The 15201-nt window shown below is 47.5% G+C and overlaps 2 protein-coding genes across 4 annotated transcripts in view; one reads left to right on the forward strand and one right to left on the reverse strand.

Moving 5' to 3' along the window:
• Positions 1 to 972: 972 nt before the first annotated feature.
• LOC140379598 (cobalamin trafficking protein CblD-like) lies at positions 973 to 12039 on the reverse strand. Of its 2 annotated transcripts, XM_072464283.1 has the most exons (8): positions 11802 to 12039; positions 11519 to 11561; positions 10326 to 10434; positions 5697 to 5855; positions 5626 to 5654; positions 5477 to 5546; positions 3305 to 3522; positions 973 to 1244 (listed from the first exon to the last, which is right to left on the reverse strand). In XM_072464283.1, exons 2-8 carry the CDS (start codon positions 11525 to 11527, stop codon positions 1041 to 1043), a joined length of 798 nt encoding a protein of 265 aa, XP_072320384.1. In that variant the 5' UTR covers positions 11528 to 11561; positions 11802 to 12039; the 3' UTR covers positions 973 to 1040. The 2 variants fall into 2 exon arrangements, with proteins under 2 accessions (XP_072320384.1, XP_072320383.1); XM_072464282.1 differs by having other exon boundaries at positions 976 to 1244; positions 5626 to 5855; positions 11802 to 12037.
• Positions 12040 to 12079: 40 nt separating this feature from the next.
• Positions 12080 to 15201, forward strand: part of cep43 (centrosomal protein 43) — a 32394-nt gene continuing 29272 nt past the window's right edge. For both annotated transcript variants that reach the window (XM_072464280.1, XM_072464281.1), the window contains exons 1-3: positions 12080 to 12242; positions 15006 to 15059; positions 15133 to 15187. In XM_072464280.1, the coding sequence (XP_072320381.1) occupies positions 12159 to 12242; positions 15006 to 15059; positions 15133 to 15187 (193 nt within the window). In that variant the 5' untranslated portion in view covers positions 12080 to 12158. The remainder of the gene's footprint in view (positions 12243 to 15005; positions 15060 to 15132; positions 15188 to 15201) is intronic.

The following is a 15201-nucleotide window of genomic DNA, read 5'->3' on the forward strand; positions in this document are numbered from 1 at the left end:
ACTGAACAGAATCTGTGACAGTGAGGGGGGGGTCAGAGGGGGGTCTGTGACAGAGGGGGGTCTGTGACAGTGAGGGGGGGTCAGAGGGGGGTCTGTGACAGAGGGGGGTCTGTGACAGTGAGGGGGGGTCAGAGGGGGGTCTGTGACAGAGGGGGGTCTGTGACAGAGGGGGGTCTGTGACAGTGAGGGGGGGTCAGAGGGGGGTCTGTGACAGAGGGGGGTCTGTGACAGAGGGGGGTCTGTGACAGTGAGGGGGGGTCAGAGGGGGGTCTGTGACAGAGGGGGGTCTGTGACAGAGGGGGGTCTGTGACAGTGAGGGGGGGTCAGAGGGGGGTCTGTGACAGAGGGGGGTCTGTGACAGAGGGGGGTCTGTGACAGAGGGGGGTCTGTGACAGTGAGGGGGGGTCAGAGGGGGGTCTGTGACAGAGGGGGGTCTGTGACAGTGAGGGGGGGTCAGAGGGGGGTCTGTGACAGAGGGGGGTCTGTGACAGAGGGGGGTCTGTGACAGTGAGGGGGGGTCAGAGGGGGGGTCAGAGGGGGGTCTGTGATAGTGAATCTCACCAATAAAAAGACACAAATGTTTATTTAAATGTTTAGTCAGTTTTATTGAGTCGTTTATTTAGTTCTGTCAATTTATAAATAAAATAAACCTTTAAACGTCTGTTTGTGCGTCAGATGCCCCGCCCTATGCCCCGCCCCTGCAAGACCTGCGTCAGATGCCCCGCCCCTGCAAGACCTGCGTCAGATGCCCCGCCCCTGCAAGACCTGCGTCAGATGCCCCGCCCCTGCAGGACCTGCGTCAGATGCCCCGCCCCTGCGTCAGATGCCCCGCCCCTGCAAGACCTGCGTCAGATGCCCCCCCCTGCAGGACCTGCGTCAGATGCCCCCCCCTGCAGGACCTGCGTCAGATGCCCCGCCCCTGCGTCAGATGCCCCGCCCCTGCAGGACCTGCGTCAGATGCCCCGCCCCTGCAGGACCTGCGTCAGATGCCCCGCCCCTGCAGGACCTGCATCAGATGCCCCGCCCCTGCAGGACCTGCGTCAGATGCCCCGCCCCTGCAGGACCTGCATCACGCGGCTGTCCTCGGGCGGGGCCACGGTGAAGACGCTCCCCACAAACACGTTGCTTCCCCAGAGCGAGTGGCGAAGAACACGACAACAGCCGAGGTCGTCCACCGAGAAGCCCAGAGCGGAGTAACGGTCATCTGTCTCAAACAGGGTCATGTTTGTGTACGGGCCGAAGAACTGAGGAGAGAGAGGTCAGAGGTCATGTTTGTGTACGGGCCGAAGAACTGAGGAGAGAGAGGTCAGAGGTCATGTTTGTGTACGGGCCGAAGAACTGAGGAGAGAGAGGTCAGAGGTCATGTTTGTGTACGGGCCGAAGAACTGAGGAGAGAGAGGTCAGAGGTCATGTTTGTGTACGGGCCGAAGAACTGAGGAGAGAGAGGTCAGAGGTCATGTTTGTGTACGGGCCGAAGAACTGAGGAGAGAGAGGTCAGAGGTCATGTTTGTGTACGGGCCGAAGAACTGAGGAGAGAGAGGTCAGAGGTCATGTTTGTGTACGGGCCGAAGAACTGAGGAGAGAGAGGTCAGAGGTCATGTTTGTGTACGGGCCGAAGAACTGAGGGGAGAGAGGTCAGAGGTCATGTTTGTGTACGGGCCGAAGAACTGAGGAGAGAGAGGTCAGAGGTCATGTTTGTGTACGGGCCAAAGAACTGAGGGGAGAGAGGTCAGAGGTCATGTTTGTGTACGGGCCGAAGAACTGAGGAGAGAGAGGTCAGAGGTCATGTTTGTGTACGGGCCGAAGAACTGAGGAGAGAGAGGTCAGAGGTCATGTTTGTGTACGGGCCAAAGAACTGAGGGGAGAGAGGTCAGAGGTCATGTTTGTGTACGGGCCGAAGAACTGAGGAGAGAGAGGTCAGAGGTCATGTTTGTGTACGGGCCGAAGAACTGAGGAGAGAGAGGTCAGAGGTCATGTTTGTGTACGGGCCGAAGAACTGAGGAGAGAGAGGTCAGAGGTCATGTTTGTGTACGGGCCGAAGAACTGAGGAGAGAGAGGTCAGAGGTCATGTTTGTGTACGGGCCGAAGAACTGAGGAGAGAGAGGTCAGAGGTCATGTTTGTGTACGGGCCGAAGAACTGAGGAGAGAGAGGTCAGAGGTCATGTTTGTGTACGGGCCGAAGAACTGAGGAGAGAGAGGTCAGAGGTCATGTTTGTGTACGGGCCGAAGAACTGAGGAGAGAGAGGTCAGAGGTCATGTTTGTGTACGGGCCAAAGAACTGAGGGGAGAGAGGTCAGAGGTCATGTTTGTGTACGGGCCGAAGAACTGAGGAGAGAGAGGTCAGAGGTCATGTTTGTGTACGGGCCGAAGAACTGAGGAGAGAGAGGTCAGAGGTCATGTTTGTGTACGGGCCGAAGAACTGAGGAGAGAGAGGTCAGAGGTCATGTTTGTGTACGGGCCAAAGAACTGAGGGGAGAGAGGTCAGAGGTCATGTTTGTGTACGGGCCGAAGAACTGAGGCGAGAGAGGTCAGAGGTCATGTTTGTGTACGGGCCGAAGAACTGAGGAGAGAGAGGTCAGAGGTCATGTTTGTGTACGGGCCGAAGAACTGAGGGGAGAGAGGTCAGAGGTCATGTTTGTGTACGGGCCGAAGAACATTTCTAATTTATATTGATTCATTCCAGACATAGAGGTTTTATTACTAGAACTACAAGACCCACAATCCTTTGCAGCAGCCAAAGGATTGTGGGTCTTTGCCTGCTCAAAACCAGGTCCAAACCAGGACTAAACCAGGACTAAACCAGGACTAATCCAGGACTAAACCAGGTCTCAACCAGGTCTCAACCAGGTCTAAACCAGGACTAAACCAGGACTAAACTAAGACTAAACCAGGTCCAAACCAAGACTAGACCAGGTCTAAACCAAGACTAAACCAGGACTAAACCAGGTCTAAACCAAGACTAAACCAAGACTGAACCAGAACTAAACCAGGTCTAAACCAAGACTAAACCAGGACTACACCAGGACTAAACCAGGACTAAACCAGGACTAAACTAAGACTAAACCAGGTCTAAACAAGGACTAAACCAGGTCTACACCAGGACTAAACCAGGACTAAACCAGGACTAAACTAAGACTAAACCAGGTCTAAACAAGGACTAAACCAGGTCTACACCAGGACTAAACCAGGTCTACACCAGGACTAAACCAGGTCTAAACCAGGACTAAACCAAGACTAAACTAAGACCAAACCAGGACTAAACCAAGACTAAACCAAGATTAAAACAGGACTAAACAGGACCCACAGGCAGGCCGGAGGACGGGTCGATGAAGTCGGCCCAGTGTCCTTCTCGCTGCAACTCGGAGCAGATCTGAGACGCTCCTTCGATGAACCTCCTGAGCAGCTCCTCCCGCTCCTGCTCCACCTGAAGGTCCCATCGACTCATGTCCTGCTGCGAGCGCTGAGTCACTGTCACCACAGTTACACCAGCAGGGGGCGCCTCAGGGAACATGAGACGCACATCTGAAACAACACCACAGTCACACCAGCAGGGGGCGCCTCAGGGGACATGAGACGCACATCTGAAACAACACCACAGTCACACCAGCAGGGGGCGCCTCAGGGGACATGAGACACATCTGAAACAACACCACAGTTACACCAGCAGGGGGCGCCTCAGGGGACATGAGACACATCTGAAACAACACCACAGTCACACCAGCAGGGGGCGCCTCAGGGAACATGAGACGCACATCTGAAACAACACCACAGTCACACCAGCAGGGGGCGCCTCAGGGGACATGAGACACATCTGAAACAACACCACAGTCACACCAGCAGGGGGCGCCTCAGGGAACATGAGACGCACATCTGAAACAACACCACAGTCACACCAGCAGGGGGCGCCTCAGGGGACATGAGACGCACATCTGAAACAACACCACAGTCACACCAGCAGGGGGCGCCTCAGGGGACATGAGACGCACATCTGAAACAACACCACAGTTACACCAGCAGGGGGCGCCTCAGGGGACATGAGACGCACATCTGAAACAACACCACAGTTACACCAGCAGGGGGCGCCTCAGGGGACATGAGACACATCTGAAACAACACCACAGTCACACCAGCAGGGGGCGCCTCAGGGAACATGAGACGCACATCTGAAACAACACCACAGTCACACCAGCAGGGGGCGCCTCAGGGGACATGAGACGCACATCTGAAACAACACCACAGTCACACCAGCAGGGGGCGCCTGAGGGGACATGAGACGCACATCTGAAACAACACCACAGTCACACCAGCAGGGGGCGCCTCAGGGAACATGAGACGCACAGCTGAAACAACACCACAGTTACACCAGCAGGGGGCGCCTCAGGGGACATGAGACACATCTGAAACAACACCACAGTCACACCAGCAGGGGGCACCTCAGGGAACATGAGACGCACATCTGAAACAACACCACAGTCACACCAGCAGGGGGCGCCTGAGGGGACATGAGACATCTGAAACAACACCACAGTCACACCAGCAGGGGGCGCCTCAGGGGACATGAGACACATCTGAAACAACACCACAGTCACACCAGCAGGGGGCGCCTCAGGGGACATGAGACACATCTGAAACAACACCACAGTCACACCAGCAGGGGGCGCCTCAGGGGACATGAGACGCACATCTGAAACAACACCACAGTCACACCAGCAGGGGGCGCCTCAGGGAACATGAGACGCACATCTGAAACAACACCACAGTCACACCAGCAGGGGGCGCCTCAGGGGACATGAGACGCACATCTGAAACAACACCACAGTCACACCAGCAGGGGGCGCCTCAGGGAACATGAGACGCACATCTGAAACAACACCACAGTCACACCAGCAGGGGGCGCCTCAGGGGACATGAGACGCACATCTGAAACAACACCACAGTCACACCAGCAGGGGGCGCCTGAGGGGACATGAGACACATCTGAAACAACACCACAGTCACACCAGCAGGGGGCGCCTCAGGGGACATGAGACACATCTGAAACAACACCACAGTCACACCAGCAGGGGGCGCCTCAGGGGACATGAGACACATCTGAAACAACACCACAGTCACACCAGCAGGGGGCGCCTCAGGGGACATGAGACACATCTGAAACAACACCACAGTCACACCAGCAGGGGGCGCCTCAGGGGACATGAGACACATCTGAATTAACACCACAGTCACACCAGCAGGGGGCGCCTCAGGGAACATGAGACACATCTGAATTAACACCACAGTCACACCAGCAGGGGGCGCCTCAGGGGACATGAGACACATCTGAATTAACACCACAGTCACACCCGCAGGGGGCGCCTGAGGGGACATGAGACGCACATCTGAAACAACACCACAGTCACACCAGCAGGGGGCGCCTCAGGGGACATGAGACACATCTGAATTAACACCACAGTCACACCAGCAGGGGGCGCTTTACCTGAGAGCAGACGCGGAGGACACGGCTGAACCGCACACTCCACCCACACCGAGCTGAAGAACTTGTGCTCCTGCAACAGACACAGCATCATCTGTACCCTCTGCTCCTCCTCTGCACCTCCTCTTGTGCTCCTCCTCTGCTCCACAAACCTGAGTTGGCATGTCCTGGTCCGTAGGGGGTGCTGTAGCTGTGTGTGTCCTCATGTCCTGGTCTGTAGGAGGCGCTGTAGCTGTGTGTGTCCTCATGTCCTGGTCTGTAGGGGGCGCTGTAGCTGTGTGTGTGGTGGTCAGTGCTTGCAGGTGACAGTCCATGGGAGTGAGGACGAGCAGAGGCTCTGGGGCCCTGCAGGGGGCGCTGTCTCTGCACCAAACAGACCTCACTGGACAAAACAAGATCAAAACACGTCATCACTTTAAAGTAACTTCTATACATCAAATATCCTCAAAAGGTGCGTCGTTTTAAAATGGGTTTCATTTTCTGTCACTTTACAAATGTGTCTGATATCGTTAATAAAACTAAAACTGCACCTGTATCTCTACTTTAACTCTAAGGTTAGAGCTGTGTGTTTGTGGTGGAGGAGCTCATCGTCTGGCCGTCATCTCCACTCGGGCACGAAGCTCTTTCTGCAAGGTCATGCTCGTCTTTCCTGATGTGACTACGATGTCCTGATGTCATGATGTTATGTCATGATGTCATGTCATGTCATGATGTCATGATGTCATGTCATGATGTCATGATGTCATGTCATGATGTCATGATGTCATGTCATGATGTCATGATGTCATGTCATGATGTCATGATGTCATGATGTCATGTCATGATGTCATGTCATGTCATGATGTCATGTCATGATGTCATGTCATGATGTCATGATGTCATGTCATGATGTCATAATGTCATGATGTCATGTCATGATGTCATGTCATGATGGCATGATGTCATGTCATGATGTCATGATGTCATGTCATGATGTCATGTCATGTCATGATGTCATGATGTCATGTCATGATGTCATGTCATGATGTCATGTCATGATGTCATGTCATGATGTCATGATGTCATGATGTTATGATGTTATGTCATGATGTCATGTCATGATGTCATGTCATGATGTCATGTCATGATGTCATGTCATGATGTCATGATGTTATGATGTTATGTCATGATGTCATGTCATGATGTCATGATGTCATGTCATGATGTCATGATGTCATGTCATGATGTCATGTCATGATGTCATGTCATGTCCTGACGTCATGTCCTGACGTCATGTCCTGATGTCATGATGTCATGTCATGATGTCATGTCATGATGTCATGTCATGATGTCATGATCATGATGTCATGTCAGGATGTCATGTCAAGATGTCATGATGTCCTGATGTTATGTCATGTCATGATGTCATGTCATGATGTTATGTCATGTCATGATGTCATGTCATGATGTCATGTCATGATGTTATGTCATGATGTTATGTCATGATGTCATGATGTCATGTCATGATGTCAGGATGTCATGTCATGATGTCAGGATGTCATGTCATGATGTCATGTCATGTCATGATGTCATGTCATGTCATGATGTCATGATGTTATGTCATGATGTCATGTCATGATGGCATGATGTCATGTCATGATGTCATGATGTCATGTCATGATGTCATGTCATGTCATGATGTCATGATGTCATGATGTCATGTCATGATGTCATGTCATGATGTTATGTCATGATGTTATGTCATGATGTCATGATGTCATGATGTTATGTCATGATGTCAGGATGTCATGTCATGATGTCATGTCATGTCATGATGTCATGATGTCATGTCATGATGTCATGTCATGATGGCATGATGTCATGTCATGATGTCATGATGTCATGTCATGATGTCATGTCATGTCATGATGTCATGATGTCATGATGTCATGTCATGATGTCATGTCATGATGTCATGTCATGATGTCATGTCATGATGTCATGATGTCATGATGTTATGATGTTATGTCATGATGTCATGTCATGATGTCATGTCATGATGTCATGTCATGATGTCATGTCATGATGTCATGATGTTATGATGTTATGTCATGATGTCATGTCATGATGTCATGATGTCATGTCATGATGTCATGATGTCATGTCATGATGTCATGTCATGATGTCATGTCATGATGTCATGTCATGTCCTGACGTCATGTCCTGACGTCATGTCCTGATGTCATGATGTCATGTCATGATGTCATGTCATGATGTCATGTCATGATGTCATGATCATGATGTCATGTCAGGATGTCATGTCAAGGTGTCATGATGTCCTGATGTTATGTCATGTCATGATGTCATGTCATGATGTTATGTCATGATGTTATGTCATGTCATGATGTCATGTCATGATGTTATGTCATGATGTCATGTCATGATGTTATGTCATGATGTTATGTCATGATGTCATGATGTTATGTCATGATGTCATGATGTCATGTCATGATGTCATGTCATGATGTCATGTCATGATGTCATGTCATGATGTCCTGATGTCATGTCATGATGTCCTGATGTCATGTCATGATGTCCTGATGTCCTGATGTCATGTCATGATGTCCTGATGTCCTGATGTCATGTCATGATGTCATGTCATGATGTCAGAATGTTATGTCATGTTGTCAGGATGTCATGTCATGATGTCAGGATGTCATGTCATGTCATGATGTCATGATGTTATGTCATGATGTCAGGATGTCATGTCATGTCATGATGTCAGGATGTCATGTCATGATGTCAGGATGTCATGTCATGTCATGATGTCATGATGTCATGTCAGGATGTTATGTCATGATGTCAGGATGTCATGTCATGATGTCAGGATGTCATGATGTCATGATGTCATGTCATGATGTCAGGATGTCATGTCATGATGTCATGTCATGATGTCATGTCATGATGTCATGTCATGATGTCATGATGTTATGTCATGATGTCAGGATGTCATGTCATGATGTCAGGATGTCATGATGTCAGGATGTCATGTCATGATGTCATGATATGATGTCAGGATGTCATGTCATGATGTCAGGATGTCATGTCAGGATGTCATGTCATGTCATGATGTCATGATGTCATGTCATGATGTCATGTCATGATGTCATGGTGTCATGTCATGATGTCATGATGTCATGTCATGATGTCATGTCATGATGTCATGTCATGTCCTGACGTCATGTCCTGACGTCATGTCATGATGTCATGTCATGATGTCATGTCATGATGTCATGATCATGATGTCATGTCAAGATGTCATGATGTCCTGATGTTATGTCATGTCATGATGTCATGTCATGATGTTATGTCATGATGTTATGTCATGATGTTATGTCATGTCATGATGTCATGTCATGATGTTATGTCATGATGTCATGTCATGATGTCATGTCATGATGTCATGTCATGATGTTATGTCATGATGTCATGTCATGATGTCATGTCATGATGTCATGTCATGATGTCATGTCATGATGTCATGTCATGATGTCCTGATGTCATGTCATGATGTCATGTCATGATGTCCTGATGTCCTGATGTCATGTCATGATGTCATGTCATGATGTCAGAATGTTATGTCATGTTGTCAGGATGTCATGTCATGATGTCAGGATGTCATGTCATGATGTTATGTCATGATGTCATGTCATGATGTCAGGATGTCATGTCATGTCATGATGTCAGGATGTCATGTCATGATGTCAGGATGTCATGTCATGTCATGATGTCATGATGTCATGTCATGATGTCAGGATGTTATGTCATGATGTCAGGATGTTATGTCATGATGTCAGGATGTCATGTCATGATGTCATGATGTTATGTCATGATGTCAGGATGTCATGTCATGATGTCATGTCATGTCATGATGTCCTGATGTCATGTCATGATGTCCTGATGTCATGTCATGATGTCCTGATGTCCTGATGTCATGTCATGATGTCATGTCATGATGTCAGAATGTTATGTCATGTTGTCAGGATGTCATGTCATGATGTCAGGATGTCATGTCATGATGTCATGATGTTATGTCATGATGTCAGGATGTCATGTCATGATGTCAGGATGTCATGTCATGTCATGATGTCATGATGTCATGATGTCAGGATGTCATGTCATGATGTCATGATGTCATGTCAGGATGTTATGTCATGATGTCATGTCATGATGTCATGATGTCATGATGTTATGTCATGATGTCAGGATGTCATGTCATGATGTCATGTCATGATGTCATGATGTTATGTCATGATGTCATGTCATGATGTCAGGATGTCATGTCATGATGTCAGGATGTCATGTCATGATGTCATGATATGATGTCAGGATGTCATGTCATGATGTCATGATGTCATGATGTCAGGATGTCATGTTATGATGTCATGATGTCAGGATGTCATGTTATGTCATGATGTTATGTCATGATGTCAGACAGAACTCATTGGACGACACTTCACAGATGGACAACGACCCAAAGAGTTTTTAAGACAAAGAAGTGAAATGTTCAGCAATAGTCGAGTAGTCGAATAGTCGAAGGAAAAAACCCCAAGACCCTGGCAGAGAAGACCCTGGCAGAGAAGACCCTGGCAGAGAAGACCCTGGCAGAGAAGACCCTGGCAGAGAAGACCCTGGCAGAGCGTCACCTGAAACCCAGCGTGTGGTGATGCGTAAAGAGGTTTCTTACCTGTTTAGATAAAGGCTCATAAATAATAATGTGATAAATAAGACCACCACAGGACCAAGGCTCCAGCAGTTTAACTAATAATATTAATAATATTAATAATAATGATGATATTAGAGATGTTTGTACCGGTCCTGGAGGCCGTGAAAGCTGACGCTGAAACGTTTCGAGACGAAGTCACTCGATGAAGAAGAGACTTGAGTCCAGAAACGTACAAGACCAACCTGGAGCCAGAGACCTGAAACAGACCAGAACCAGGTCTAAACCAGGACTAGAGACCTGAAACAGACCAGAACCAGGTCTAAACCAGGACTAGAGACCTGAAACAGACCAGAACCAGGTCTAAACCAGGACTAGAGACTTGAAACAGACCAGAACCAAGTCTAAACCAGGACTAGAGACTTGAAACAGACCAGAACCAGGTCTAAACCAGGACTAGAGACTTGAAACAGACCAGAACCAGGTCTAAACCAGGACTAGAGACCTGAAACAGACCAGAACCAGGTCTAAACCAGGACTAGAGACTTGAAACAGACCAGAACCAAGTCTAAACCAGGACTAGAGACTTGAAACAGACCAGAACCAGGTCTAAACCAGGACTAGAGACTTGAAACAGACCAGAACCAGGTCTAAACCAGGACTAGAGACTTGAAACAGACCAGAACCAGGTCTAAACTAGAGACTTGAAACAGACCAGAACCAGGTCTAAACCAGGACTAGAGACTTGAAACAGACCAGAACCAGGTCTAAACCAGGACTAGAGACTTGAAACAGACCAGAACCAGGTCTAAACTAGAGACCTGAAACAGACCAGAACCAGGTCTAAACCAGGACTAGAGACTTGAAACAGACCAGAACCAGGTCTAAACCAGGACTAGAGACTTGAAACAGACCAGAACCAGGTCTAAACCAGGACTAGAGACCTGAAACAGACCAGAACCAGGTCTAAACCAGGACTAGAGACTTGAAACAGACCAGAACCAGGTCTAAACCAGGACTAGAGACTTGAAACAGACCAGAACCAGGTCTAAACCAGGACTAGAGACTTGAAACAGACCAGAACCAGGTCTAAACTAGAGACCTGAAACAGACCAGAACCAGGTCTAAACCAGGACTAGAGACTTGAAACAGACCAGAACCAGGTCTAAACCAGGACTAGAGACCTGAAACAGACCAGAACCAGGTCTAAACCAGGACTAGAGACTTGAAACAGACCAGAACCAGGTCTAAACTAGAGACCTGAAACAGACCAGGTCTAAACCAGGACTACAGACCTGAAACGGACCAGAACCAGGTCTAAACCAGGACTAAATCAGACTTACACTTGTCATTGTGGCGTTTTTCTTCGTTGACTTCAATTAAAGACTGAAAAGGAGGACAAAACACATTCTATTAAATATTTCCTTGATGACTACACAATAAAAGATCCTAAAGCAGATTCATCACAGCAAACAAGGATTCAGAAAGGTTTCTTCATAATTAGTAGTTCATAATACATTTGTTAATTATCTTATTTATTTCCCTGCTTTTTAAACAAAACAATATAAAAAAGTCTACAGTTTTCTTTTCTTTACAAACAGAAATAGTTCACACTGAGGGTCTGACCTGTAACTGTCAGCTCCTGTTAGCCTGTTAGCTCCTGTTAGCCTGTTAGCCCCTGTTAGCCTGTTAGCCCCTGTTAGCCTGTTAGCTCCTTCTCCTGCTCCACACCGGGTTTATCTTGACGCACGGCGTAACGCTGTCCACGGCTGCGTGTTCACTTTAAACACTTTTCACACCAAACACTGTTAAAAAGAGTCAAAAGAGACGCAAAGGTCGCGACTTTAGTGGCTAACGTCGACACACGCACTACGCATGCGCCCAGGGGGTGTGTTTGGGTCAGAGGTCACACTCAGCGCCGTCTCTCGGTTCAGACCCGCTTGTGTTTGTTTTGGTCCCGGTTCGGTCGGTTTTGACTCTGAAATGTCCGCGGCGGAGGACGACACGGAGCTGCGGGATCTCCTGCTCCAGAACCTGGAGAACAGCGGCGTCCTGAGCCGCCTCAAGGTGCGAGCTGTGGAGCTTCAGACCGGGGCTAATGTGGAGCTAATGTGGGGCTAACGTGGAGCTAATGGAGGCTAATGGGCAGCTAAAGCTAACGTGATGAAACATACATACAATACAAGCTAAAGGTCATTTATTAAAGGTGCATTATGTCACTTTTCTGGTCTACCACCTACTTGTTTCCATGGAGATGATATATAGTTTTGCCTGGAATGTTCCAAAGTTTAGCTTTAAAAATCCCTGTCTCCATGGAGACAAGCGGCTGACCAGTTACAGGTCCAAAAAAGTTATAGTTCACCAAATATAACAGTAGGCGAGTTAATGTTAGAGTTAGTCAATGTTAGAGTTAATGTTAGAGTTAATCAATGTTAGAGTTAATGTTAGAGTCAATGTTAGTTAATGATAGAGTTAATGTTAGAGTTAGTGTTAGAGTTAATGTTAGAGTTAGTGTTAAAGTTAGTGTTAGTCAATGTTAGAGTCAATGTTAGAGTTAGAGTTAATGTTAGAGTTAGAGTCAATGTTAGAGTTAATGTTAGAGTTAGTGTTAGAGTTAGTGTTAGAGTTAGTGTTAGTCAATGTTAGAGTTAATGTTAGAGTTAGTGTTAGTCAATGTTAGAGTTAATGTTAGTCAATGTTAGAGTTAATGTTAGAGTTAGTGTTAGAGTTAATGTTAGAGTTAGTGTTAGTTAGTGTTAGAGTTAGTGTTAGTTAGTGTTAGAGTTAATGTTAGAGTTAGTGTCAATGATAGTTAGAGTCAATGTTAGAGTCAATGTTAGAGTTAATGTTAGAGTCAATGTTAGAGTTAGTGTTAATGTTAGAGTCAATGTTAGAGTTAATGTTAGAGTTAATGTTAGAGTTCATGTTAGTCAATGTTAGAGTTAGTGTTAGAGATAATGTTAGTGTTAGAGTTCATGTTAGAATTAGTGTTAGAGTTAAAGGTGGAATGGACGATTTTTTTCCAGCAAATGTTTTATCATATTTCCTCGTGGCGTGGATAAGTCATTTGTCCTGCCACGTGTCAATCATAAAACGCACCTGTCGCTCACCTGCAGCCGCGTCAGGCTCGTCCCCACGTTTCCGCGTGCCTAAGCGCATGGATCTATCATAATATAGTTCCCTCAGCTGAGCTGAGCTGACTCAGAAGAAGACTGAAATCTACGGGAGACGAGAGATGTGATGTGATCCGTCGCGCTAATAAACAAACGCACGTGTGTGTTGTAGCAGTCCACACGGGGGTGTGGCATGTACACGGGGGAGTGGCATGAGCACGGGGGAGTGGCATGTGCACGGGGGAGTGGCATGAGCACGGGGGAGTGGCATGTGCACGGGGGAGTGGCATGTGCACGGGGGAGTGGCATGAGCACGGGGGTGTGGCATGAGCACGGGGGTGTGGCATGAGCACGGGGGTGTGGCATGAGCACGGGGGAGTGGCATGTACACGGGGGTGTGGCATGTGCACGGGGGAGTGGCATGTGCACTGGGGTGTGGCATGAGCACGGGGGTGTGGCATGAGCACGGGGGAGTGGCATGTACACGGGGGTGTGGCATGTGCACGGGGGAGTGGCATGAGCACGGGGGAGTGGCATGCGCACGGGGGTGTGGCATGAGCACGGGGGAGTGGCATGTGCACGGGGGAGTGGCATGTGCACGGGGGAGTGGCATGTGCACGGGGGAGTGGCATGAGCACGGGGGTGTGGCATGAGCACTTCCGCCTGCGTTCTCAAATCGCCGAAAAATTGTCCATTGCTCCTTTAATGTTAGAGTTAGAGTTAGTGTTAGAGTTAATGTTAGAGTTAGAGTTAATGTTAGAGTTAATGTTAGAGTTAGAGTTAATGTTAGAGTTAATGTTAGAGTTAGAGTTAATGTTAGAGTTAATGTTAGAGTTAGAGTTAATGTTAGAGTTAATGTTAGAGTTAGTGTTAAAGTTAAAGTTATAGAGTTAATGTTAGAGTTAGAGTTAATGTTAGAGTTAATGTTAATGTTAGAGTTAATGTTAGAGTTAGAGTTAATGTTAGAGTTAATGTTAGAGTTAGAGTTAATGTTAGAGTTAATGTTAGAGTTAGAGTTAATGTTAGAGTTAATGTTAGAGTTAGTGTTAAAGTTAAAGTTATAGAGTTAATGTTAGAGTTAGAGTTAGTGTTAGAGTTAATGTTAGAGTTAGAGTTAATGTTAGAGTTAGAGTTAATGTTAGAGTTAATGTTAATGTTAGAGTTAATGTTAGAGTTAGAGTTAATGTTAGAGTTAATGTTAGAGTTAGAGTTAATGTTAGAGTTAATGTTAGAGTTAGAGTTAATGTTAGAGTTAGAGTTAATGTTAGAGTTAATGTTAATGTTAGAGTTAATGTTAATGTTAGAGTTAGCAGCATATGAAATAAATATAATTGTATTATGCCCAAAATCCATGTCTGTTACAAATACACTCTGTCCTTTAAATAAAGTGGTTCACACGAGTCCAGGATCCAGACCAGGATCCTGGTCTGGATCCTGGTCTGGATCCTGGTCTGGATCCTGGTCTGGATCCTGGTCTGGATCCTGGTCTGGGTCTGGATCCTGGTCTGGATCCTGGACTGGATCCTTGACTGGATCCTGGTCTGGATCCTGGTCTGGGTCCTGGACTGGATCCTGGTCTGGATCCTGGTCTGGATCCTGGTCTGGATCCTGGTCTGGATCCTGGTCTGGATCCTGGTCTGGATCCTGGACTGGATCCTGGTCCAGGCTCTGGTTCTGGCTGCGCCCTGTTTCTGAAAGGTTTGTGGTTGTGTTCCAGGCGCAGATGAGAGCAGCTGTGTTTCTGGCGATGGAGGAACAGGATCGAATCGAGGTTTGTGTCAGAACTTTCAAACTAAATAATTTTAATGTCGTGTCTTTCAAAATAAAGGCGTGTTCTCCTTCAGAATAAAGCTCCTCTGGTGAACGAGAGCCTGAAGAACTGTCTGAACACCAGCCACGGTAACGCCACAGTC

This window comes from Eucyclogobius newberryi, unplaced genomic scaffold (genome assembly GCF_026437365.1).
Source record: "Eucyclogobius newberryi isolate DKJ021-1_F unplaced genomic scaffold, fEucNew1.0.hap1 SCAF_43, whole genome shotgun sequence".
Classification (NCBI taxonomy): Eukaryota; Metazoa; Chordata; class Actinopteri; order Gobiiformes; family Gobiidae; genus Eucyclogobius; species Eucyclogobius newberryi.

Coding starts and splice junctions, on each gene's coding strand:
- LOC140379598 (XM_072464282.1), bottom strand. Junction 5,856..10,325: donor TTTCACGGCCTCCAGGACCG/GTACAAACATCT, acceptor TGTTTTGTCCAG/TGAGGTCTGTTTGGTGCAGA. Junction 5,547..5,625: donor ACCAGGACATGCCAACTCAG/GTTTGTGGAGCA, acceptor TGTCTGTTGCAG/GAGCACAAGTTCTTCAGCTC.